The sequence below is a fragment of the Suricata suricatta genome, chromosome 5 (assembly GCF_006229205.1).
Source record: "Suricata suricatta isolate VVHF042 chromosome 5, meerkat_22Aug2017_6uvM2_HiC, whole genome shotgun sequence".
In the NCBI taxonomy this organism is placed as follows: domain Eukaryota; kingdom Metazoa; phylum Chordata; class Mammalia; order Carnivora; family Herpestidae; genus Suricata; species Suricata suricatta.
In genome coordinates this window covers 109,652,259-109,677,115 of record NC_043704.1, presented here as the reverse complement: position 1 = coordinate 109,677,115, position 24,857 = coordinate 109,652,259, and the positions used below count along the sequence as shown (strand labels likewise).

Below are 24,857 nucleotides of genomic sequence, written 5' to 3'. Positions count from 1 at the left end.
ATCAATTAAGTCAGAGTTTCTGGGGGTGGATGCTGGCTGTAGGAATTTGTCATTTATAATGTGCAGCCACAATTGAGGACCAGTGGCCTGTGCCTTACAGTATTTTTTTAGTGATATGATAGCTGGGACATAGAAATACCCTCCTGTCTCTTAAATTGCTCACTCATTCTACAAACATTTACTAAAATTGCTTAGTTTGCTAAGTTAGATATAGCCCTGTCTTTAACAAGTTCTTAATCTAGAGGGGTAGACAGACTTGTAGAAATTACCTGTAATACAATTTGACAGGTGCTGAGTTCACTACAGTGAGTTTATTCTATCTGGCAAGAAAGTAAAGAGGAGGAAGGGAGGGACAGTGAGAGAGAAAATGTCCCCAGAAAGTGACATTTGAAAGGGTCACCTCTCATAATTAAATTTAACTTAGGAAAATGATTATCCACTCTTTTTAAAATACAGATGCCCAGTCTCCTAATGACAAGAGAAATGAGCATCAGTTGAATCTTACCTTGGGCACAGGGAAAGCTTTCTCATATCACCCCCTGGGAGTTCTGTTACTTGGATACAGTTTCACGACTGAAGGTGCTCTTTGGGCTGGGAGTTGAGTACCTGCCTGAGGTACTCACATAGCCAGGGAGTGATGAGCTACAGTGACTCCAGGTCACCCTGGCTTCCCCAGATGTTTTTGTGCTGGTCTGTACATTTGCCATTTTCGGCCATCAGAGGCTTAGTGTGAGTTCTTTAGAGGGGATTCTGTCTCGATGGTGTCTGGCAAAGACGAGGTTGAAGGAAGAGAAAGGATGCTTTCAAGCTTGTCTAGAGATATGGGACAGAGTAACAGGACTGTGGGCTGCAAGGTGGTAAAGAACGTGCTAGAAGAGTGAGAAAGGCCCAGTAATCTCTGTTTCCTGAGTACCAGAATCCAATCGAGGCCCTTGTGTGCATTCTCTCCTTTAATACTTACATCAGGCCTAGGATGGAATTCTTATCTTCATTTTTATAGAAGAGGAAGTTGAGGTTTAGTGAGGTTGAATAGTTAATGCAAAATCTCACTGCTAATAAATATCCAAGTTGACGTTTGAAGAAACAACTCTGTGATTTCCAGCTCATGTGATGTTAATCATTGAGCTTGAGCTGGGGTGCATTTGCTTTTTTTTTTTCTTTCTTATGTCAAGTTCTGGGACATTTCCTGTGTGCAGATCTCTAAGGCCTGTGTATGAGAAGCTTATGACTTACAAGTGAAGGACAAAGATAAATCCAACAAGTGCAATATCTTATCTGGGTGGGAACAGAGTATGTGGTTTGGTAATGGTAATAAGAAGTTACTTGAAAAGGAACAAATGGGAGGAGACTAGGGGCGAAGGGAAATATAATTGATGAAGAGAAAATGGGACTGTAGAATGTGAATTGATAGAGGTCCTGGAGAAGATGCAGAAGGAATCTCCGGAAACTTGATGGGACGGAATATCTTATATTCTGAAATACAGGCAGGGCGTGTTCACCTGGCAAACAGTTGTTGGGCTTCCTGGCCTGGCCGGTGGGCACAAGGTTGGGACATGACATTGCCTTCTGAAGACAGCAGGCCTGGGAAGAAGGTGCGTAAAACTGCACAGTAGAGCCGCGTGACGCTAGGAGAGAGGCACGTACAGAGTGCCAAGGAGGGTAAACAACTCTGGCTACTAACCACCACTTGCGTTAGCCAGGCGTAGAGAGTACAGTTCATGCATACATGGCTTTACTCACTTGCTGCACCCAAGCCTGGTGTTTAGCAGATCCGGGCTTTCAGCCTAAATGTTGTTGATGTGATAGCAAGAGAAAAACATCATGTGACAGCAGCCTGTGCTTTTCCCTCTTAGGTTCACATTCCGGCTTATTAAAAAACAGTGTTGCCATGGCTGACATTCCTGTGAGGCCCAACATCTCCATACTTTTCATCTTAAATAAACACTTAAGAATACGCTCTGCAGCCTCTGATTGCCTTTCAGAACCGAGCAGCCTTGTGATGATTAAGCTTTTTCCAGCGTCTGTGTTTAAGCGATGACTTCAGTACCATTCTGCCTTGAAGAGTTATAGATGTGTGTAAAGCGCTCCATAGTTCACAGCCGTCTCTTTTCACTTGTTTGTTTGTTGGTAACCCAGATCCTTTCTCACAAAGCGCCTGAAGGATGCTAGAAATATGAATTCTTTCTCAAAATTCTTTCTCACAATTTCTTTTCCCATTTTAGCCCCAGTGATCATTCTTACGGAACTTTCGTGGAGTGTCATTTCTTTATAGATATTTGGGGCCTGCCTTAGAAGGCCAGCGGAAGTCGGTAGGGGTAGAAATAGGCTGACGGAAGGGGACAGGCTCACCTAACCTGTGTTGTGATACTGCTTTTTTTTCTCCAAGAGATTTTTTTTCACCCTTACTGCCTGTGCTGCTGCAGTCAGCATCCAATAGAGATGTGTTTTGGGCTCATGAGCCAATTGTCTTTCTCCTCGCTGCAGCCTAAAGTCTGAGAAAGGGCTGATGGCTGTGCACAATTTTAGCAAATCGTCATGGGGATGTGGGGGGAGGGGCGTGCTTACCCACAGGAACAGAGCCAGTGTCATTGAGCACATTTTGTTCAAGTACAGAGTTGATCTGTCTGAAGGAGACAGTGGTCAGCCGTGGTAAGGACGTTTGTCGCCTCACCTTTTCTTCCTGCTCTGTCATTGTTGTTTATGTGAAGTAATAGCGTTTAATCGCTGGACTTGAGACCAAATCTGTGAGGTCAGCAAACGACGATATGTATTTTCAGTTAGGGAATCCCAGAGGTGACAGAGGAATCGGAAGGAAAAACTGGGGAAAGAAAAGGTGTTTGATGTTTGGCAAGGACGATGATGACCTCCCTAAAAGATCAGAGAAGAGTGTGGTGTAATAACTTCTGCGTGAAATTGACAAACAAAATTTGGGACATCTGTCACAGTTGAGAAAAGTATCTAAGCACTCATCATATGCATAGCATACACTACCGCAACTAGTAGACAGGGATGAAAGATTTGCAAAGGAAACTTTGAAATGGGACTTTGAAAATATCGCATGTTATTCTTTAAAGTTTATCATAGGTAATAAAAATATTATTTTTGATATGTAAAAATATTTTATTATGTTTGTAGGTGTGTATATTTAGAAGGTACAGATAGTAAATGACTCATATAAATACAAGGTAATGGTGTTATTATTCTTGAGCTGACTTCACCAAAATGTTTTACCTGATTTCTTTTAGTTTCCGTTATACTGCTGAATAAAAAGACTTGCCCGGTAACACTTTCTATCCTTTCAATATCACTTATATTTTTCATTTTATATGTGTGTAAAGAATTTATATATATAAACATATGTACTTACATATGTTTAAATATTCATTTATATGTGTTTAAATATATGCATATTTATGTATTATATGTATGTATATTATAAATATATATTTACATGTTTATACATTTAGATATGTTTGTATAAGTATACATTTATGCATTTATATTAATATGCATTTATACATGTTTACATATATATAAAGAATATATATCTTTTATCTGTATACCTTTTCTGGGCACCTCGGTGGCTCAGTTGTTCAAGTGTCTGACTTTGGTTCAGGTCATAATCTTGCAGTCTGTGAGCTTGAACCCCGCATTAGGCTTTGTGCTAACAGCTCAGAGCCTGAACCTGCTTTGGATTCTGTGTCTCCCTCTCTCTGAGCCCCTCCCCCCTCAAAAAATTTTAAAAATTTAGTAAAATCACCTTTTCTTTATTTGTGATATATCCAATATCCATTCGTATATCCACTGATATACCCAAATATCCATTTGTGATATATCTAAATCACAGAGGCCCATCGAGGAATCTATAGATAATCCAAGAACCTCTTGCCTCTCTAGGTGTCCTATTGAAGTGGATAGTGTAAGTAAAATTTTAACTTGTTTGGTGTTTAGTTATTTACTACTGTTGATTCTATAAGCCCTGCTAAGGGAGAAAAAAAATGAATGACAGATAAACTGAAATGTATAAAGGAATCTCCTGGTTTCCATTACACATTGCAAATATGTGTGGATTAGTCTTCTCAAAAATTAGTTGTTTATATTGTGAAACATCTTTTCCTTTGTAGAACTCAAAGGGGTTTGAAGCATTCATTCAGTTATGACTTATTCTGGTTAGAGTCGTCTATGCTTTAGTGTGAATAGTGATCAGAAAAACATACATACGTACATACTTGAGCATGTAAACGTGGTCATCAGTATGAATGCATACTTCCAACAGGTAGTGGTGAAGAGTGCCAACTCCTTAGTTAGACTTTCTGCATCCTGTCATGTGCCCTTGAACAAGGACCCTTTCCCCACCCCGCTCCCCACACCTTTGGAGGGATATTTAAAGATGGGAACTTCTATCTCACCAATGTACCAGGGGCTGGAATAGGTCTGTAAAGGACTGCTCAGACAAGTCTTCCAAGAGCATATTAAGGAAAAAGTCTAGGTGTTTGACTTAAGAAATTTACCTTTTTTTTTTAACCCTCAGGAAATCCATAAATATATAATAAATACTGTCATGTTGTAATCCACCTAATAATGATATGATGAATTGGGTACTATTTGTAAAATATTTTATATTTCTCAATTGAAAGGCATGCACTACAAATAGACCACTAAATTTTATTATGTAAATGCTAGGGTTTTTAATTATCGGCCAAGATTGCAGAATGCCTGATTTGGATGCCGTAAAATTTCAGAAGTGTTTATGCTACAAACAGTTTAGAAGTCTGACAGTTGCTGCCCCGAAAAATAATGAAGCAACTGAAAAAATAATAGAAACATAGTGATCTGGCATTTCCAATTTTATGATGCCATAAAAAAGCAGCCAAGATATGTTGGACTATTTAATGATGCTGGCACCTACCAAATGTCACTGGGCTTTCACAAGGTCGTGGAGACTCTGGTTTGACTCAGGGATGTTGGCCAGGCCCATGCTGGGAACGCAGGAAGACCGTGGCATAGGCACAGACCCTTCATAGCACTTCATCCAGTAGGTTACATACACACTTCTGTGGGATTCTGGGGGGTAGAGGAGGCCACGGGTGTAATGAAGAAGTGAGCCCACCTCTTGCAGCATCCCATCATAAGCATTTCTTAATATAAGATCTTCGTGGGCCCTCACTGAAGAGGCTAACATTTCTCCAGAGGACTGTCTGCTAAAACTGTGTGCTCATCATCCTGTGACTGTCACAGTTGTATGTATATGTGATCTCTCACTGACAAAAGCTGCCAGAGAAAGGAGTGGTATTTTTGTAACAAGAATATGTGTGATTTGTTGCGTTTTTTCCCCTTTTCCGCCTCCTCAGACTCTTCGGCATTATGTAACACTTCTCTAGATGTGTAGAGTTTCAGTTATGCCATTTTCAAGATGATTAATGGGAGTTGTGCAATTAAAGCTCCTAAGTTCTCTGGGAAAAAAGTCATAGTATCCTGATGTTTGAGTTAGATTGCACGGAGTTTGCGTCAGCATTCAGGATATTTTGGGATATTGTAAATGTCACTATTGGTTTTAATGTCCAAGCATCTTCAGCATCGCACTTAGGAATGTTCTGTGAAGTAGTGCCTACAACACCCTATGAACACGAGCTAGAAGTGTCTTTAACCTAAGATTGCTGCTGCTTGGAGATCACATCAGATAGACTTCGATGAGAACGTGTTTAACACAAGAGAAACATTCTGTTAACATTCTTTTACGTTCTTTCAGGCCAAGGCAAAATGATCCATTTAAACTCAACAGATTGTGTATGTGCCCGTGTTTGTATTTTTTCCTTTTCTTCCTGTCCTGGCAGTCTCAAACATTGTTAAGCCACGGTGTATGCGCACATGAGCTTTTCATGAGATTAAGAAAGGGAAAAAATCTAAGTTGGCTTTCTATTGTGTTTCATTCAAAAATATGTTGTATCTGGGGTAAAATAACTTAAAGAAATTGAGAATATTTCAGTAGAAATACATGCATAAATTTCTGCTTTTCTCTCTCACTGATAAGAGAAAATTTCCCCAGCTCTTGCATTGACCTGATCATTAAGCATTTGGCCTTATGTGGATTGGATGAATGTGGAGTAATTTACACCTAGAAAGTTAAGCTTTAAATATTGATTAGTGTTACTATGTTTACTTGGGAAGACTACAGATTAAATACCTAGCAAAATAAAGGGAGAATTGACTCCTTTCTTCATTTTCTCTAAGAATTCTAAGCATTTGTTTCTGGTATTACCTGAAAAGTCCAATGAGGAAATTCAAACAAGAAAAGAAGTACTATTTGGTTTAAGGATATTTTCTTGCCTTTCCACATGATAAAACTCTGAAATAGGTACAGGGTACAAAAAAAAAATCCCATTTTGTTATTGGGATTAAAGCACCATAGTATTTGAGAATAAAGAGAAATAGGAAAATTACTGTTAATATGTGAATATTATGTATTTACTATGTAAAATATACTGCTTAAATGTAGTAAATACATAGTATTGATTTATTAAGAGTATAATACTATGTATGTTTATAATATAGTGTAGTATACTCTTTATAAAACACAACCCAACAGAACAATAACATAAAATTAGTGAAATCTGCATGGAGATTTTCTAAGAAAACATGAAAATATCCTTTCAATTACATTAGGAATTTATACCAAGTGATAGTTCAACGATTGTTTAGGTTTTATTCTATCACTTTCTCAAAGTCCTTATGTGTTTTTCAAATAAAACATGAAATATGAATTTTAAATCTAATATTCTAGGTTTCTTAAATTTGCAACAAGAATAGAATCATAAGTTTGTAATACATATGCTGCTCTTAGAAATAGTTACATAATTGCAGTGAATATGTGTGTGTGTGTGTGTGTGTATAATGATTTTCATACACATATATATATATATATATATATATATATATATATACATTTGTTTAGGACTAAAAACAACATTATGCATTGAGTCCACCAGAATTCAGGTGGTGGTCAGAAATTGTTAATTATTTTTTTGAGTCATGTGGCTATGTAATTTATCTTTCTCAGTAGCTTCTTTTTCAAAGTAAGGGATATATATGTCACTTTTAGTTATCCTGAAAAGACTTAAAGGGAAGTAAAACCTTTGAAAAAAAACAGCGTATCTAATATTCTAGTTAACAGGCGAATGACACTATTAATATGTTTTTGGAATGTAATTATTTACTTTTTTATATACCATAGCCTTTATTTGCTTTCATTTCAAATAAAAGAAAAATCAACATCAAAACTCACATATTCATCCCTTGAAAATTTTTAGAAGCTGCAGCTATTAGAATTTGATAAAATTAGAAGTAATTACTGGTCAACCACCCACTCTTTTTGAAATGGTTTTTTCATACTGATCTATTACCTTATGTGTGAGGAAGGTCCTGGGCCTTGACGTGTAAGTGTGAAGCTATTTAAAACTAATTACAAATAGTTTTAGGGTGGCAGTTTTCATTATGTGTGTTCCTTTTCTGGACTGAATATTTGTGCCCCCCTAAAATTCTTATGTTGAAGTTCTATTTCCCCTGTGGCCATATTTGAAGATGGGGTTTCTAAGGAAATAATTATGGTTAAAGTCACAAGAGTGAGACTCTGATCTGACAGGATTAATGTCCACATAGGAGACACCAGGAAACAAACTTTTTCTCCTTGTGCATGCATCGAAGAGAGGCTGTATGATTGGAATAGCAAGGTGGTAGCTGTCTGCCAGTCAGAAAGCACTCTTACCAGAAACTGTGAGAAAATAAATTCCTGTTGTTTAAATCTGTCCATCTATGGTATTTTATTGTCAAAGCCAAAGCAGACTAATATAGCCTCCATTAAATTCCATTAGGTATAAAACAGTGGTTGGCTTCTTACTGGAGATGATTTTGCTTCTCACCCCCAGGAACAGTGGCAGTATCTAGAGACCATTTTCATTGTCATAAGTGAGGACAGGAGTGTGACAGGCATCTAGCAAGCCAGGGATGCTGCTAAACATCCTACAAGGCACAGAACAGCTCCACAAAAAGCCTATATGGCCCCAAATGTCAATAGGGCTGAGATTTAGAGACCTTGAGATTCCTTTTAGGATGTATTTGTTTCTGTAAGCTATAACAACTCCTTTATGGAGACAAGTAGATTGTAAGGAAACATACGTTAAGACAAGTAGATTGTAAAGAAACACACGTTAAGGCCAACACAATATACTTTGTGTTAGGTACAATTAATTTATTTTCAATATTTGCAAACCAATCAACTGTAATTTCTAGAGTTAATCAAAATCCTTTTCCCTAAAAGAAAGCAAAAGTGTATGTCGGTGTGCATGGATGTTTGTGTGCGTTTAATTTTTTCTCAACATTTACTCGTGTTTTAAACTGCTATACAGGGGCGCATGGGTGGCTCAGTGGGTTAAGCTTCCGGCTTCAGCTCAGGTCATGATCTCACGTTCGTGGGTTCGAGCCCTGCTTCGGGCTCTGTGCTGACAGCTAGCTCAGAGCCTGGCGCCTGCTTCAGATTCTGTATCTCCCTCTCTCTGACTCTCCCCTGCTTGTGTTGTCTCTCTCTGTCTCTCAAATATAAATATAAAAACATAAAAAAAATTTTAACTGCCATACAGGTGCTTGGGTGACTCAGTTGGTTAAGTATCTGACTCTTGGTTTCAGGTCGGGTCATGATCTCATGGTTGTGGGATCAAGCCCCCCACATGGGGCTCTGCACTAATAGCATGGAGCCTGCTTGGGATTCTTTCTCTTCCTCTCACTCTCTGCCTCTCCCCTGCTCATGCTCACACACTCTCTCTCAAAAATATATAAACATTAAAAATATAAACTGCCATGAATTTGCTACCACCAGATGCTTGTAATTTAAAAATAAATATTATATATGTAAATTTATTCACCTTGTATTAGGATTGACAATTACAAATTAGCATGGTAGAACCATAAGAAACATTTTTAGAAATGCATGAAATGATATTTCTTGACTGCCAATTTTTTCTCCTTTGGCAAAATTTTTATGAGATATTTGTATCATCTTAGCTGAAAAAAAAAACAGTAAAAATTTTCAATAGGAAGCTACCAAATTCCTTTGCCAGAGTTTCTGGCCAATATCTGAGCAGTAACTGTCTCCAGACAGTGCTTTAGAAACATTGGTAAAAATCATTTGTCCCAAAGGAAATACTGGTTTTGTTTTAACAGTTGAAATAAATGGTTACCGTTTGAACAGTTTTTCCTGAAAACCAGTATTTCCAGTGAAATTTGAAAAAGACTTATGTGTATAAGCTGGTACCCCTATAATTTTTTCATTGCCCCTTTATTTCCAGAGTCTACCCAAATATGACCCAATAATTTTAATTCTACCACATAGTGACCATCTTTTTATATTCTGACCTCATAAATCACGGTATTCTTTTTATTTTAGACTGAAGTATAGTTAAAAATGGAAAATTAGTTGTAGTTTTCAAATCTAATTTTGATTGTTTTACTAAGTTTAGCCAACTCCTAAGTAAGATGTTTCATTTTTTATTGTTAGCTAGTTCTTAAATATTAAAAATAGCTAATAGTTTTCTCATATTTGAATTGCCATCTGTAGTTTCATTCAATTTTATCTTTATTCTTCCATTCTATTCTATCTTTATAACTCATTATATGCATCATATAGTGTATATACATTCATATCATTTTAGGTATGTACCATATATGCTCATACTAATATATGCTCATACTATTAATTATTTAAAAGTGCACATATTATTAAACTCTTATGTTTAAAAATTAACCGGGCACTTATTTTGAAGCTTATACAGTTAATCTAAACATAGGTTTTCTTTGATATTAATTACAAATTTGTGCCTATTTCAAAAGCTAGTGAGAATATCCTTAAATTTACAATGAACAGTTTATAACTTCAGAAATTAAAGACTTGAAGAACTAATCTCTTGAATGACCATTATTGATCTCATCATACAGGCTTTTAAGATTACGAGGGAAAATTTTTAACTATTTTGGAAAAATGTCTTTTAATTTAAAGTAGTAGACAAACTATTGAAGAAAAATGGACTCAATCTGTATGGTTTTTTACTGAGCTTCCTCTGTTCCCTTAAAATATACCATATATGCATTACAATGTTTTCTTTGAAATCTGTATTCAGTTAACCTATAAAAAGCCTCTTTGAAAGGCGTCTAAGGTATTTGTGGCATAAACTCTATAGAGTGGCCTGTGAGCCAGTTGGACGGCTCACTGAAAATAAAATGTCGGTGTAGTCAACAAAAGCAAACCAGAGAAACATAACACTATAAGAAATGTATTAGAGTGGCATTTTTGGGGGCACCTGGGTGGCTCAGTCGGCTAAGCCTCCGACTTCAGCTCAGGTCATGATCTCACGATTTGTTGGTTCAAGCCTCTCATCCGACTCTGTGCTGACAGCTAGCTCAGAGACTGGAGCCTGTTTCAGATTCTGTATCTCCCTCTCTCTCTGACCCTCCCCTGATCATGCTGTCTCTGTCTCTCTGTCTTGGTCTCTCTCAAAAATAAATAAAACATTAAAAACAATAGACTGGCATTTTTTCCATTCTGGATGTGGCAACTACAGAATGATCATTAAGGGCCAGGCTGATATTATATTATTGATGATTGACAGGCATTGTCACTGGGTTTTGCTATTTGCATTACCTTTAGTACTTTTAAAGAGACAGTGCTAAATTAAGCAACTGCTGTTTGTTATTAGCTTGAGAACTTAAAAAAGAGAAAAAAGAATGAACATTTTATTGACAGCCCCTTAAATCCGGAGCCACATATGAAGTTGGCCCACTGTCTTGCTCAACCCTTATGTGTCACCAGTGAAAGCGGTGGTATTGTTACTATTCCACAGAAAAGGTGTGGCCACTCAGAGAATTTAACTCCCACAGGGTCACACGGCAAGTAATTAACAAAGCTGCTGTTCTGCTCTTTGAACCAAGCTATATGGATACAATGTATAATTATATGGCAATAGGGGGAACCTCACAGAGCAATCAAACTGCAATAAAAACTACTTTATATTTATATGTTGGCATTAATCCTAGCAGCCCGATTTAATGTATTTGAGGTGAAATCTCTGGATTTAGAATACAGTTCCTTTATAAAAATTTGTGTATATGAAGGCTAGATACTGATTGAATTTCCGTTCTTAGATTTTTAGAATGTATTGTCACTGTATAGATTTTAGAACACCAAATACATTGAATCTGTACACAAATCTTGTTTCATCCTTGGTAAAACTTAACAAACTTTCTGTTACCTTTACTCCCTTTATCCTGGAAAGCTTTATAGGGTGTTTAAATTACTGGCTCCTGGAAAAAGCCTCATTAAATTAGTGCAACTCAGTATCAAAGTTTGGTATTAGAGTTAGTTTTCCTTCTGTTATTTTCATTGTTCCAGAATAGTTAGAGTAGAATTCCTCTTTAAAGATTTATTAAGAAGTGTTTGTTCTTTTGCTAATCCTTATTAAGGTACGTTGCTGGGAACTCAGAGATGGATAAACCTTATGGGGTACCTATGGTGTATTTACCCTAACTCTTTTTAAAAAAATATTTTAAAGTTTATTTATTTGGGGGGGGCGGTGAGAGAGAGAGAGAGTGAGAGAGAGAACAAAGAGAGGAGAGGTGGAGAGAAGGAGAGACACAATCCCAGCACGGAGCCTGATTCGAGGCTCTAACTCATGAAATGTGAGATCATGACCTCAGCTGAGATCAAGAGTCAGATGCTTAACCAACTGTGCCACTCAGGTGCCCCTACCTTAACTCTTTTTTAAAGATTTTGTTTTTAGGTTTGTTTTATTTATTTTGAGAGACAGAGAGAGACAGAGACAGAGAGACAGAGAGAGCACAAGCAGAGGAGAGACAAAGAGAGGGAGAGAGAGACAATCCCAAGTGGGCTTTGCATTGACAGTGACAGTGACTGATGTAGGGCTCAAACTCAAACCACAAGATCATGACCTGAGCCGAAATCAAGAATCGGTCACTTAACCGACTGAGCCATCCAGGCGTTTCCTGCCCATTTTTTCCCTGTCTTCAATCTCAAGGAAAGATTCCTTTTTCCAGAGAGTCATTTCACCAGAAATGCTGGTGATGTTCTCCAGAGTTTTAGGCAATCCTCTAGAAGAGGATGTTTATTCTTTTTCCTGACCTTTTTATTTGTCAAACCACAATTATGCAGCAGCCCCGTCAGCATTAAACAGGTTTTGAACTCCCTAGGAAGCTGAGTTTATCTAATGTCAATTGCAGAGGCTACTCTGTTTTTTGTCCACAATGTCAATGAAAAATTCATGTGGCTTTGCAGTATTGTGTTTCATAGTGGTTTTTGTTGTTTTGTTTTATTTTGTCTTGGGGGGTTTGTTTTGTTTGTTTGTTTTTGCTTTACAGAATAACATGGAATACTATTAAAATGCAGATCCCTAGCATACCGCCCTCCACCCCTGTCCCATGTCTGTTGCCACAGACTGTGGAAGAGGCTTACTTGTCTGCATACTTTTTCACAAAATACTCTCCGTTGACTCTTAGGAACATAGCTTTTTGAAAGTGAGGTTTTAGTGTACTCCAATCAACCTGCCATGTAAGAAATGCAGTAGAATGACATTTTTCCTGAGTGTAGTAAATAACAAAATGCAAACCGGATGTCCGAGCTTCTGTTAAAAGGGTTGGCATGTACTGACACAGATTATATATGGGACACATACGGTTTCTCTCCTTCATTATTTCAATCTGGGCTGTGTTCAGAGGTGGGAGGGACTGGGTGGTTTGTGTTAAGGGAGGCACTCGAATGAAGAGTTTATGAAGATTATTGTTAGTATTGGCAAGGCCTGGTTCAAGGCCCAGGGCTATCCCTGTGCTTTTTATGGAGCTATAGAAACTGATCTGAGTGAATTGACAGTAATCCTCAGGGTGAATATAACTCTGCTTATTTTCACTTATATAGATCCAATATTAGTAAGAAATATGACATAGAGATACTGAGAACCAGAATTTCCCTTGGAGCCAAGCCATTTTTTATCCTGAAAAAGCAGGTTTTCTGTATAACACCTCAACTAGATATCCCTGAAATCAACTATATGTTATCCATGAACTGATTTATGTTGGCCAGTCATTCTCTGTGGTCTGTCTTGTGACTCTACATGTTTGTTTGTTTGTTTGTTTGTAAAAGTTATTTTTCATCCAAATGTTTTCCAGCTAATAGTATACTTGTGATCTTAATAGATATCAAGCATGATTTCATATAGAATAAGTCATAGATACATAAATGTTACTTTGTGAACATACCAATGTGCATAACTAAGTGATATTATAAAAATTACCTTCATGTCAATATTTTGTTTTTCTTTGTTGGATATACCATTAAAAATGTGGGGATGGGGGTGGCAGTAGCAACTCCTGACCTGTGCTTTGCTCACAGAGTGCCACGTAGTATCAAGGTCACGACACATGCATTATCTTCTCTGATCTTCATAATAAACCTACGGTGTAGGTTATATAGCAATTTTGAAATGGATAAGAGCCAGAGACTTTTTTGTGCAGTTCATACTGCTAATGAGTAAGAGGCCTGGGCCTCTACCCCAAGTCTTGAGACCTGTAAGTTCCTTGGTATCCACTGCCAGCCTCTGCTGCCTTCCGGTTTAAAAATATTATTAGTGATGCTTTATTACATGAAGCTTGTTAAAACATGAAGCGGTATCCTGTGACATTAGCCCTGGGCAGAAACTTATTCCTAAAAACCTGAATCAAAACAAGCCAGAAATAGATCATTCCAATTTGGATTGTGACAGATTTTTATCACAAACATAAGCATGCTGAGTCAGTTTACAGTCGAAGATCAAATTATGGTAACGGATTTTTCTTAGAAAAATCAAAGAAAGCTCAGCAAAGTGGTTGACGGCTTCAATTAAATAATTCTTTGACACTCACAAACAGTTCTAATTAGATTTATTGGTGAAAGAAGTTGTCAAGGTAATAATTGATGAGACCTGTTACTCTAAAGACATGACAACAAAATGAAATACTATGGAAACAGTGGCATGAGGATAGTATTGAAATAATATGAAACGGATCCCTCACAGTATTGCATATTATAGACTTTAATATATATTTTTCTTTAATTTTTTAATGTTTATTTATTTTAGAGAGAGAGAGAGAGAGTGAGTGAGGGAGCAGGGGAGGGGCAGAGAGGGAGGGAGACACAGAATCCCAAGCAGGCTTCAGGGTCTCAGCTGTCAGCACAGAGCCCAACATGAGGCTCAAACCCATGAACCATGAGATCATGACCTGAGCCGAAGTTAGATACTTAACCAACTGAGCCACCCAGGCGCCCCTTTTTGATATATATTTTCAGTGAGAAGGCTCATCCCCGAAGGAAGGTTTAATTCACATTTCTTATTTTATACTAACTTATTTTCTTTCTCCATTTTACACTGTAAATCTTTTGAAGGATAAACATGTCTGTTTCTTATTTTTGTATGGTTCTTGGGCAATGGAGACTAGACTTTGAAAGGTTAAAACAGGCTATATTTTCACCAGTGTATGATTATGCTCACCAGGCTCTGTATACAGTGGGAGTACATAGGAATTTTCTTCTGTTCACATGTAAGTTTCCTAATACATAGGCTTGTAAAGCTCAGTAGTAATTTAATTTTGTTATGAGATACTTGTAAAGGTATTAATTGAAGAGTCAGTGTGCCTTGAATTTTCCAAGTTCATCTTGGAACTCAATACAAGTAAAAATAGATGCTAAAAGTTCATGATTCTTTTGGGTTAATTAAAGTTAACCCAAAGATTTGCAAGGAGCTAATATTCTTTATTTGATATTCTTTATTTTAATATTACCCTGGCAGTTTGTAGAGTTTTAAACTCTAGAAATATCAGTGCTAATATAAAAATAAAAGAACTCCCTTTAAGCTTTAAAACTTTTTCTAATGTCCCAATACCTTATTTTAATAATACATTTGGGTGAATTCATTACTTATTCCAAATGTACTATAAATTGATGTGGACAATGCAGTGTGTGAGAAACCCATGGTAGATCCAAGTGGTAGGTTTGCATTATTTTTATTTTTTAAGATTTGCTGTTCTAATCTTTTTTTAAAATGATATTTTCTGCTTTTGTTTCTTAGGGTCGTTGCTCCAGGGAGAACTGCAAATATCTTCATCCACCCCCACACTTAAAAACGCAATTGGAGATAAATGGGCGCAATAACTTGATTCAGCAGAAGAACATGGCCATGTTGGCCCAGCAAATGCAACTAGCCAATGCCATGATGCCCGGTGCCCCATTACAACCTGTGGTAAGCATATTTTCAGTTCTCATTCATTAAGTTTATAATTCTAATCATTCATTAAGTTCATAATTCCAAGTGCTCAGTTTCAGTATGAAGTAATGATTGCACTTCATCAAGTGAACATAGGTAACAGTCAGTTGTCTACCATTTTCTAGCAAAATTATCAAGTAAACTCTGAACCAGTTTCAACACTGTGAAGTTATTCATCTTGTGGCCAAATCGTGTGGAAATTTACATTTTAGCATGCTTTTCCCCGAAAACTCTCTTTACATTAAATCCTATGATTTGTGTGTATTAAAATGGTCATCCAACTCACCAATATAGTCAATGTGCATTTGCAGACCCCCTGTACTGGTAATAATAATTTTAAAATTTGGTATAGATCATCTTTTGTTTTGAGAAAAATGTTCCTTTCATTCATTCCTTGAAGAGAATCTGTTGCATAGTTTTATTTTTTGGAAAGGAGCCCTTGTTGTTTTTTTAAACTCAAATTGCAATTATTTTGTAGTTACAAATGCTAGGAGAATTCTGACAATGGTGAGTCACTATCATATACTTGCAAGTCTCATTAAAAGAGAACTAATTGGTAGAGGCACAAACTCCCAGGACTTTCTTTTTAAGCAAGAAGCTAAATATTTTAAACTGTCGATGATCATAGGGATTTAATGTTTACTGAGCAGTGTATGTGAAAAGCTTTTGATTCTGAGCACATATATTTAATTATTTGTATACATATGATAAAAGACTTTAATAACCTTTACTCACATTTATTCATAGAAATGTAAGGATTTCATATCCTAAGTAATTTTAGATTGCAAAAGGTATTCTAATATTAACTATAATCTAGTAATTCTGTATTTAAATGCATGTTAAAATTTGAAATGAGAATATGTCTGTCAGTAATTTATGTCACTCACTTATATGCAATATTAGGGGGTTATGGACATGTGAAGACCCACAGTTTTCTAATATGCTAACTGTAGCATGTGTGCTATTTTTTTTTCCTAATACATTTTAACCCCTGAACTCAATGTAATTATTATTCTCTCTTAGAACTTAATGCACCAGTCATTCCAAAAAAGAGGGGGGGATTGCATTTCGAGGTGGGAGGGATCTCCATATCACACCAGCAGTGATTCCAATTATCAGTACTATGCAGTTGAGGTGAGAGAATATTATAATTCTGTGTCTGTTTTAACCTGATTTTTTTCCATTATTGGGAACTCCGTTAAAAACATGATCTCTTAAATTTATTTTTTGTGACATCTGCTAATATTATATCTGTACTGGGATAGCATGAAGATTTGGTTAAAAAACTTTACTTATGATCATCCTTGCTAGCATGAAATATAGGATAAGAGCTCTCTTTTACAACTGGCCCTCTCACACAGTTTCAAAGACCTGATACATCCTTAGGGTGCTACTACTTTAGCTAATGTAAGATCTCTCCATGATGGGAGACTCTTTGTTCCACTTAAACATGTAAAGGCTGCTTACTACCAGTCTCCGTCCTCTCTGTGACCGGGAGCACCTCGCGGGCGGCAAGTGTCAGTCCTACACTACGGAAGCCAGCGCTGCTCATGGCGGGGAGCACCTCACCGTGAAGTCTTGGCCCATCTCCTGAGTTAGTCCTTGAGCTCTGCCCTCAAGGCCATTCCAGGGTCATCATGCGGAATCCTGGGACAAACTATAAACAATGTTTATGCTCATGTCTGTGAAATACCCTAACCAACATTGTGTTTATGAAATCATGAAATCACAATTTCTAAAACCATCAGAAAAATCACATTTCTGATGGTTTTGGTGGGAAATTCTCTCCTTAGATAAAACATTTATTTGTTTTAGGTGTTAGCACATTCAGGCCTTATGCTAATTTTCCCTGATGTGACTAGATTTGAATGTGGAATTACCTTTCTGCTAAAGGCATCCTGAGATCATAGTCTAAAAATAGACTCTGTTGAGGGTGATTTTTTTTGTAATAAAGATAGAAGTCATTTTAATTATTCAATTTTAAAGTATTTGGGGTCTTAATGACTGTGGAGAAGGCTTTAATCCAGGAAATTTGCCTTCAAAACCCCACCTGAGACTTTGCGATCCTTTGTGTAGACAGCCCTGTTTTGATGAGGGTCATGATACAGAGATTCTGAAATAAATGAGATGGTCGTAACCAGCTGCTTACTGAAACTTTAATGCTGGGTCTACAAATAGGGTCTAAAACAGGGCTGGAAGCCACCAGGATGGCCGCTAGGACACATGTTAGTGTTTGAAAACACAAACATGGATCCAACCGGGTAGTGGTTCTACCAAAGGAGATGATACTGTGAGCAGACCCGTAATATCAGGAGTAGTCGGAATGTCCGAGCAGTTTCAGCGGCTGTAGTCAAGTAGGTGAAGCATCCTAGTGTTCTAGGGCTAACCAGTTTAGCCTCCAAGCCATAGCTTGAAGGACCACAAAGAGAAGGAGCTGGGAAGCTCTAATCAAATCCAGAGAAGCATCTCCTGTCATGCCTGGCATATAGCAGAGATTAAAAATTTCTTGATGAGTGAAAGAAGGAAGCAAGGAGTTTTCCCAAATACAAGGAAGACAGCAGGGGTTTGTAGTAGTTTACTTGCCCCTGTGATTCCAAAGGAATCGTAAGCAGGAGCCAGAGTACAATCCCAGAGACTCACACAATTACAGAGACTGTGGTAAAGAATGGGGCATGCAGTCGGGTATGTGATAGCGGAGGCAGCCAGGGGCTTGTGGAGACCACCATTGAGACCAGGCACCAGCTGCTATGTCACTCAATTGGGTTTCCATCTTTTCATAAATTTTGAGAGACTGGGTCTCTAATTTTAACATCTTCAGAATATGACACTGGGCCGACCTGGGGAATTCAGAGATTTATAGGAGAGTTTCCTGTTTGCATGGACTTTATTATGTTGTTGTGCAATGCACCAAGAACCAGAAAGAGAACTTAACATTTTGGGAGCAAATACAACACTCTAAGGGCATTTACTGCACTCACTTCTTTTTGTGTGGCAAATCCTCACAGCCATCCTATAAAGTAGATATTATTGTCTCAACTTCAGCAATAGAGATACAGAGGTTTCAAAAGATTAAATAATTTGCACGAGGGACATAGTGTGTTGCAGGGCCAGGATTTTAACCCAAGCTGTTCAGGTTCTGGCATCCATGCTGTAGAAACAATAATTGGAGACATGTCACCAACCACAGCTAGGGATCCTTGGTTGATTCATTGGAAATCTCTGACCTTCTTCAACCTTTGGTGAAAGTTTAAAATATATTTTCTGCAAGTTCCTAACAATCTTATAACATAATTATTCCCATTTCATAAGATGAGAAAATAAGTAGTTGAAAATAACTACTTGAATTTATCTATGTCTACTCCATAAAATTTGCATAATACATTATTAAATAACTGCCATTAATTCTATTATCATTTCTAAGCTCCTAATAAAAATGTAAAGAGATCAATCATATTTCTCTTTATTATGTGGTGTTTGAAGATAAGTGGAAGACTTATTGTCTTTGGTTATTCAGATTTTGAAAATTAAGTATGTTTTTTTCCTAAATACTACTTTAAAAAATGATGACATTGCCATACACTGTCTGATGCAAAGAGAATCCAATGAGAAAACGAAGCAACCTAACCAAACACAGACCATATCTTGTGGCTCACAACTGGGAAGCATCTGGACTGTTTCTTTGGTCCATCCCAGAAAGAAGTCTTCAGAAATTCTGTTGGTTCCCGCTGACCTTGCCCTTGAAGAGCTCTGCATAGGCGATGGCTATGAGGAGCTGTCTGAGCTCTGGAGTCTCACCAGCAGTGCCCTCATCTGCCTTTCTCTATGCTCTTAAGGGATAGCGTTGGCCATCTATGATTTCCAATGGCAGCTTCCCTTCAGGTACACACACCAAGCCACCTTGACGTACATAACTTAAGTTGAATTACTGTGCATTTCATGAATTTGAAGTAGCCTAGGGATAAAGAAAGTCAAAGTTATTGGACTTAGCTAAAATCTTGGAAGCTTTGTTGCTGTCCCCATCGCCTCACCTTCGCTGCCAGGGGGTTTCTGTGTCACGGCTGTTGGCAGTAGAGTGCTGAAAGCTTTGAAGTCATCATTTGTCACATGTCCAGGAACCCCTAGAGTTCTTAAATTGGCTCTTAGTGCTTTCCCCTCCAGTTTATGCACCTGATGGTGGAGATACGGCCACTTCATGACCAAGTGTTTCTGGTAAAATGTTTCCATGGCCGTCATCCTGAGTTGCGCTCCTCCACCTGCATACTTCTAGTGCCTGTTTCTGTCGAAGAGCCTGTGCTTCCTCGAGAAGCTTGACAATGGCCCGAATCTTAGGGACCAGGCCATATGAAGTGGCACCTTTTTACTTGATAGGCCAGAGGTCAGTCTTCTTTATTTAAATGTTTGTTACTTCAGTAAAACTGGATTGAAGGATAAGGTAAAATTAAAAATGGAGCCATGTGGTCATTGTGATTTGCCCAGTCAGTGAGTCAGTCTAGAAGCAGATTTTAGACAGTATTTCTTATTTTAATTCCAGTCATATGTTGTCTTCTTAGAAAAAAAAAAAGACACTGTAATGTGAATTTGTTGAGCACTTCCATTAGCTTTTGGCCATTTATATTCAAAATAATTGTTTACAGAGACCTCTATATCTCCTGTACAGAATTTTGTATACCCAGAAACATAGAAACATGGCTTCATTCACCTTGATTGTGTGCTGTCAGATAAAAATAAAGCTTTATTCCCTTACTGCTTGCAAGATAAACCTTTACACACACACACACACACACACACACACACACACACACACACATGCACCCACACACACATACTCCAAGGTAAAATCCAGAAAAATCTGACGAAATCTGTCTTCTGTAAATTGCAACAGACACTGATTAGATATTATTTATTATATACACTCCATCCATTTTTTTTAAATCACAAACATTATATGCAAAACAAATAGTGATTCACATAACAGGGTAGGGCCCGTATGATATTTGCAATGTTACAGCATGGTAATAATATATTACTGAAAAAACTTAGAAAGCTCAGCATAAAAAAATAACAGAAATAAATTATACTTTTCAGACAAACATAATAAATAAATTAACGATTAAATTTTTAGGTGGAAAGAAAGTGACATGAAATCTCTTTTTTTAAATTTCTGATATATATACTAGAAAATATTTAATGCATTTGCTGGCCAGTTGGTGTGCTGGAGAAAACCAGCTAGTAAGTCCATTAATACAGTCATTTAGCAAATGTGTGGAGGGGACCTGCGTAGACTGCAGTCACAGGCTGTATGCACAGTGAAGGCAGCACAGTGCATAAGGCAGCAATCTGAGTGCCTGCAGGGTAGAAGAGATGGTTAAGTAAACACATTTGGTGATCGGTGCCAAATTCGAGTGCCAAAGAGTTCTATGGTAACAGAAGGTAGGAGAAATCTCTTCAGAGTTGGAGATGTGGGTGGATGAGGGGAAGCTTCAAGAGAAGGAGTCGTGATTCTTGAAGCATGATTAGGAATTAAACAGGTGGGCTGGGCAGGAGCAGCCTTCAATGTAGAGAGAAGGCCATGTTAAGAAGAGTCATAAGGGAACATGTCTCCCTAATGACCTCACATAGAATCAGAAATGTGAAACCATTTCTGTGTTTAAATAGTAGAAGGCCACATAATGTATGGAATTGGAATTACCCAGGAGATTTGAAAAAGTACTGCAGAGAATGGGATGAACGGGAAATGCCGGGACGTTCGGGGGTTGAGGCTCTCCAGAGGAGTCCAATGGCCAGCCAGCACCAAGAGCCTCAGGTTTCAGAATCACCTGGAATCAGGGGCGCCTGGGTGGTCCAGTCGGTTAAGCCTCCGACTTTGGCTCAGGTCAGATCTCAATTCGTGGGTTCAAGCCCCGCGTCAGCCTCTGTGCTGACAGCTAGCTCAGAGCCTGGAGCCTGCTTCCAGTTCTGTGTCTCCTTCTCTCTCTGACCCTCCCCTTCTCATGCTCTGTCCCTCTCTGTATCAAAAATAAATAAAACATAAAAAGAATTAAAAAAAAATCACCTGGAATCAGACATTCCTGTGTCCACATCCTAAGTCTTGCATGAACACATTTGTGATTATGGACACATAATCTCTGTGAGCCGTTTTCCTTGTCTGCAGAATGGGAGGGACTAGTGAAACCCCCCTGACAAGACTGTAACTCATTCACATATTCATTCATTCACTCATTTATTCAGGGTATATTTATTGAGGCCTTGCTATGTTCTAGGCAGCTAGCTAGATTCTAGGGCTTTGGCAGTGAACTCCACAGATATCTGCCTCCCCCAACTCAAAACAGAGACAGTGGAGGGTTTTTTCTTTCCTTTGCCCCTTGGAGTTTATATTTTAGTGTTATGAGAATTAAATGTAATCACACAGGTGAAGCACTTAGCACAATGCCTGGCACACAATAAATAGAGGGAAGTAGAGTAGTAATCATGTTTACGCACATGTAACTAGGGTCATAATGTGAAATTGAATAACACTTTAATTTATAATAAAGCCCGATTACTTAAAGGAATCAGAATGTCTCATTTAAAACAAACAAGTGATTAGCCCATAAATGCACTGGCATTATTTAAGAGTGCAGTTTGTTTTCTCTCTTCACTGGCAAAAGGCAATCATAAGTCAACCTTCCTTTTGCCTTCCAGCAAAAAAAGATATCTCTAAGTCATTATTATGAGAATGAGTCAGTTATCAGATACACCGGTTACATAGTTATATGTTACCCTGCAGAGACTTCAGGGAAAATAGGATGCCCTTGATAATACCATAGCATTAATATCCATCCTTGGGATTCTGCTGAACAGTCTGCAGATGGCTTTGGGAAGGGAGACTTGGCAGTGAAGCAGTTCCCCGGCTTCCCTAATCCGATTAGGGCACACTGATAGGGCCAGGCAGTGACAGACCTCCACCCTGGCAAGGTGCTCTTTGAAAAAGGAATGTAACAAATTTGCAAAAACTCAAAATAAAGGAAGGAATGTTGCATTCTTTGGGTGCAGCTTTTGGAATCAAGTTTCACAGTGTAGAGCCGTTATGATCATCAATCGATGGATGGGTTGCCTGTTTAACAAAGAAGTCTGCTCATCTGGAAGAGGGAACAATTTGAGAGAATGCTTGCTGCATAGTTGATGGTTTCAGATTTTTACAGCTGCTAGATTTTACTTTGGGACGGTACCCTAGAATTCTTCAGATTTGAATTTGCTCTGCAGAATTCAGTCAGAAAATCCATTCATGTGACAACACAATAGAAAACAATCCAGCAGGAAAATTGTTGCCAGTTAATAAGATCAATATTTTTAGTTGGTAGGAACATTCTTTTTATCTGTACTATGTAGCTGCTGTATTATATGCCTTGTGGATTATGAATTTATTTAATGAGATTTAACAGAGCTGAATTTTAATGGTCACTAATGTTTTTCTTAAAGAAAAATTATTTTCTTGCCTCCAAATAGCTATGTAAATTTGACCTCTGCTTCTAAATAATTATGGTACATTGTGTACAATGACATGAACATCTCAATAACATTCCAAAGTATACATTAAGAAGATTCTACCTGGAAAATACATGTTAATTCATAGCAATAGAATACAGAAAAGAATGATGTAGACTGGCCCGGTTGTCCATATTTTAAACAATCTTCTGGCCTTCTGTGCTTGATTTCTTACAATTATTAAATACCTAACAAGAAATTAGAGTGTTGGTATCATTGAAATTACCAGCAGTGTGTATATAACAGTGTATGTTTGACCTCAGTATTTCTGAGTCGAAGTCCAAGTTCAACACGTATTCACCGCACAGGTCAACCTTTGTCCTGGCAGTGGAGCAGTATAGAATCAGCTGCTATTCAAGTAGCTGTTGATGGAGAGACTTGCTCTGGCCCCAGTTTCTGACAGACTATTGATTGTTTATATCTGGAATGCTCAGGTGGTTTCCTGTTGTCAGTGCTTTGGGCAGGGACGGGCTTGAGGATCAGAGATGTTACTTTAGGCCACCTCCATCAGGCAGGAACCAGCGACCTGGCACAGCAGCGAACCATGGCATTCAAACCAACACGTTTGGAAGCATAATTATAACTTGAAAATATGAGTGGAATGTGTGATCTACTGTTTCTTCTCCCTAGTGAATCAAATTATGTATGAACTATTCTGTTTTCCGTGGTCTTAATAAGGATGTGTATACCAGCTGCAAAGATTCTGTCCTAAAACAATTTGTGAAGTCAAGAAAAGAATGCATCTCTTAGGACAGGGAGTTTCATCCTAAACACTCCTGACATTTGGGGCTGGATAATTCTGTTGTGAGGGCTGCTCTGTGTGTTGCAGATAACGTAGCAGCACCCCTGGCCTCTACACGTTAGACGCAACAGCACCCCCAAGCTGTGACAATGAGAAATGTCTCCAGACATTGCCAAATGTGCCCTACAAGGCAAAATCACCTACATAATTGAGAACTGCTGCCCTAAGGAAAAGAGAATACTTGAATTCCATTTTACCCTTCTAAATATGGGACAAGTCAAGGCGAGCCTAAATAAGGATGTCTGTGTGTGTGTGTGTGTGTGTGTGTGTGTGTGTGTGTGTGTATTATATCTCAATTACATAAAACTTTATTCCAAACCTGTCTTGAACACTATGTAAACTCGGGGTTCATCTAACTTTGTATTTTTATCGTATGGAAGAATTAGCTACATTCTAATGTTCCCTTCATTCTAAAAATATTTTCCACGATTCTGTTCCTTTTACCACAGGGTAAAGAAAATTAATTGTTTAAAAAAAGTCCTTTAAAAAACAGATCCATTTTATCCATGAATTTTTGTGTTTTGGAGACAAACATTATTGTTACACAAAATATCAAACTTCAAGAGTTGAAACTCTATTGAATTAGGAAGCTAAAATATACCACACATAGGTAGAAAATTGTTGAGCTAGAAAAATGCTTTAAAAACTGGAAAAGCAAATTGCTAAAGTTGATTTCAGGTAAATTATTTCATTCTACTTAAGAACAGATACGTTTCCTAATATGTAAATCTTCATATCACATCCTCCTGTATCCATGAAGGCAGTTCTGGCAGAAATTCTGTCTTGTAACAACAAAATACCATGTGTATTTTTTAAAACTGTGTAGCATTTCTGTAGAAGTTTTCAGACTTCAGACATTCAGAATGGCTTCTCCTTAGTAAGGTAAATACTTCATTAAATATGTCACAAGGGTATGATAAACTGGTGGAATATTTACAGTTTCTTTGGAAGAACCTGCAGCAACACTTTACCAAACACTTTACCTCATGTGTTCAAGAGAAATGGTGTCATCATCAACTTTCACATATCTCATGAGATTTATTTCCAGTTTATATCTATAGACTGTGAAACTCTGTTATCCACTGGGAGTTCTGCTTTATTTATCCCAGATAATAGGACACTGGCAAACCATTAACAGTTGTAAACAGATCTTTCAAGTTCATCTGACGTAGCAATTATAC

The 24,857-nt window shown here is 37.7% G+C and overlaps 1 protein-coding gene across 4 annotated transcripts in view; it reads left to right on the top strand.

Annotated features, from left to right (window-relative positions):
- Positions 1 to 24,857, top strand: part of MBNL1 (muscleblind like splicing regulator 1) — a 177,487-nt gene that overhangs the window by 120,005 nt on the left and 32,625 nt on the right. For all 4 annotated transcript variants that reach the window (XM_029940030.1, XM_029940028.1, XM_029940027.1 and 1 more), the window contains one exon: positions 15,156 to 15,326. In XM_029940030.1, coding sequence (XP_029795890.1) covers positions 15,156 to 15,326 — 171 coding nt within the window. The remainder of the gene's footprint in view (positions 1 to 15,155; positions 15,327 to 24,857) is intronic.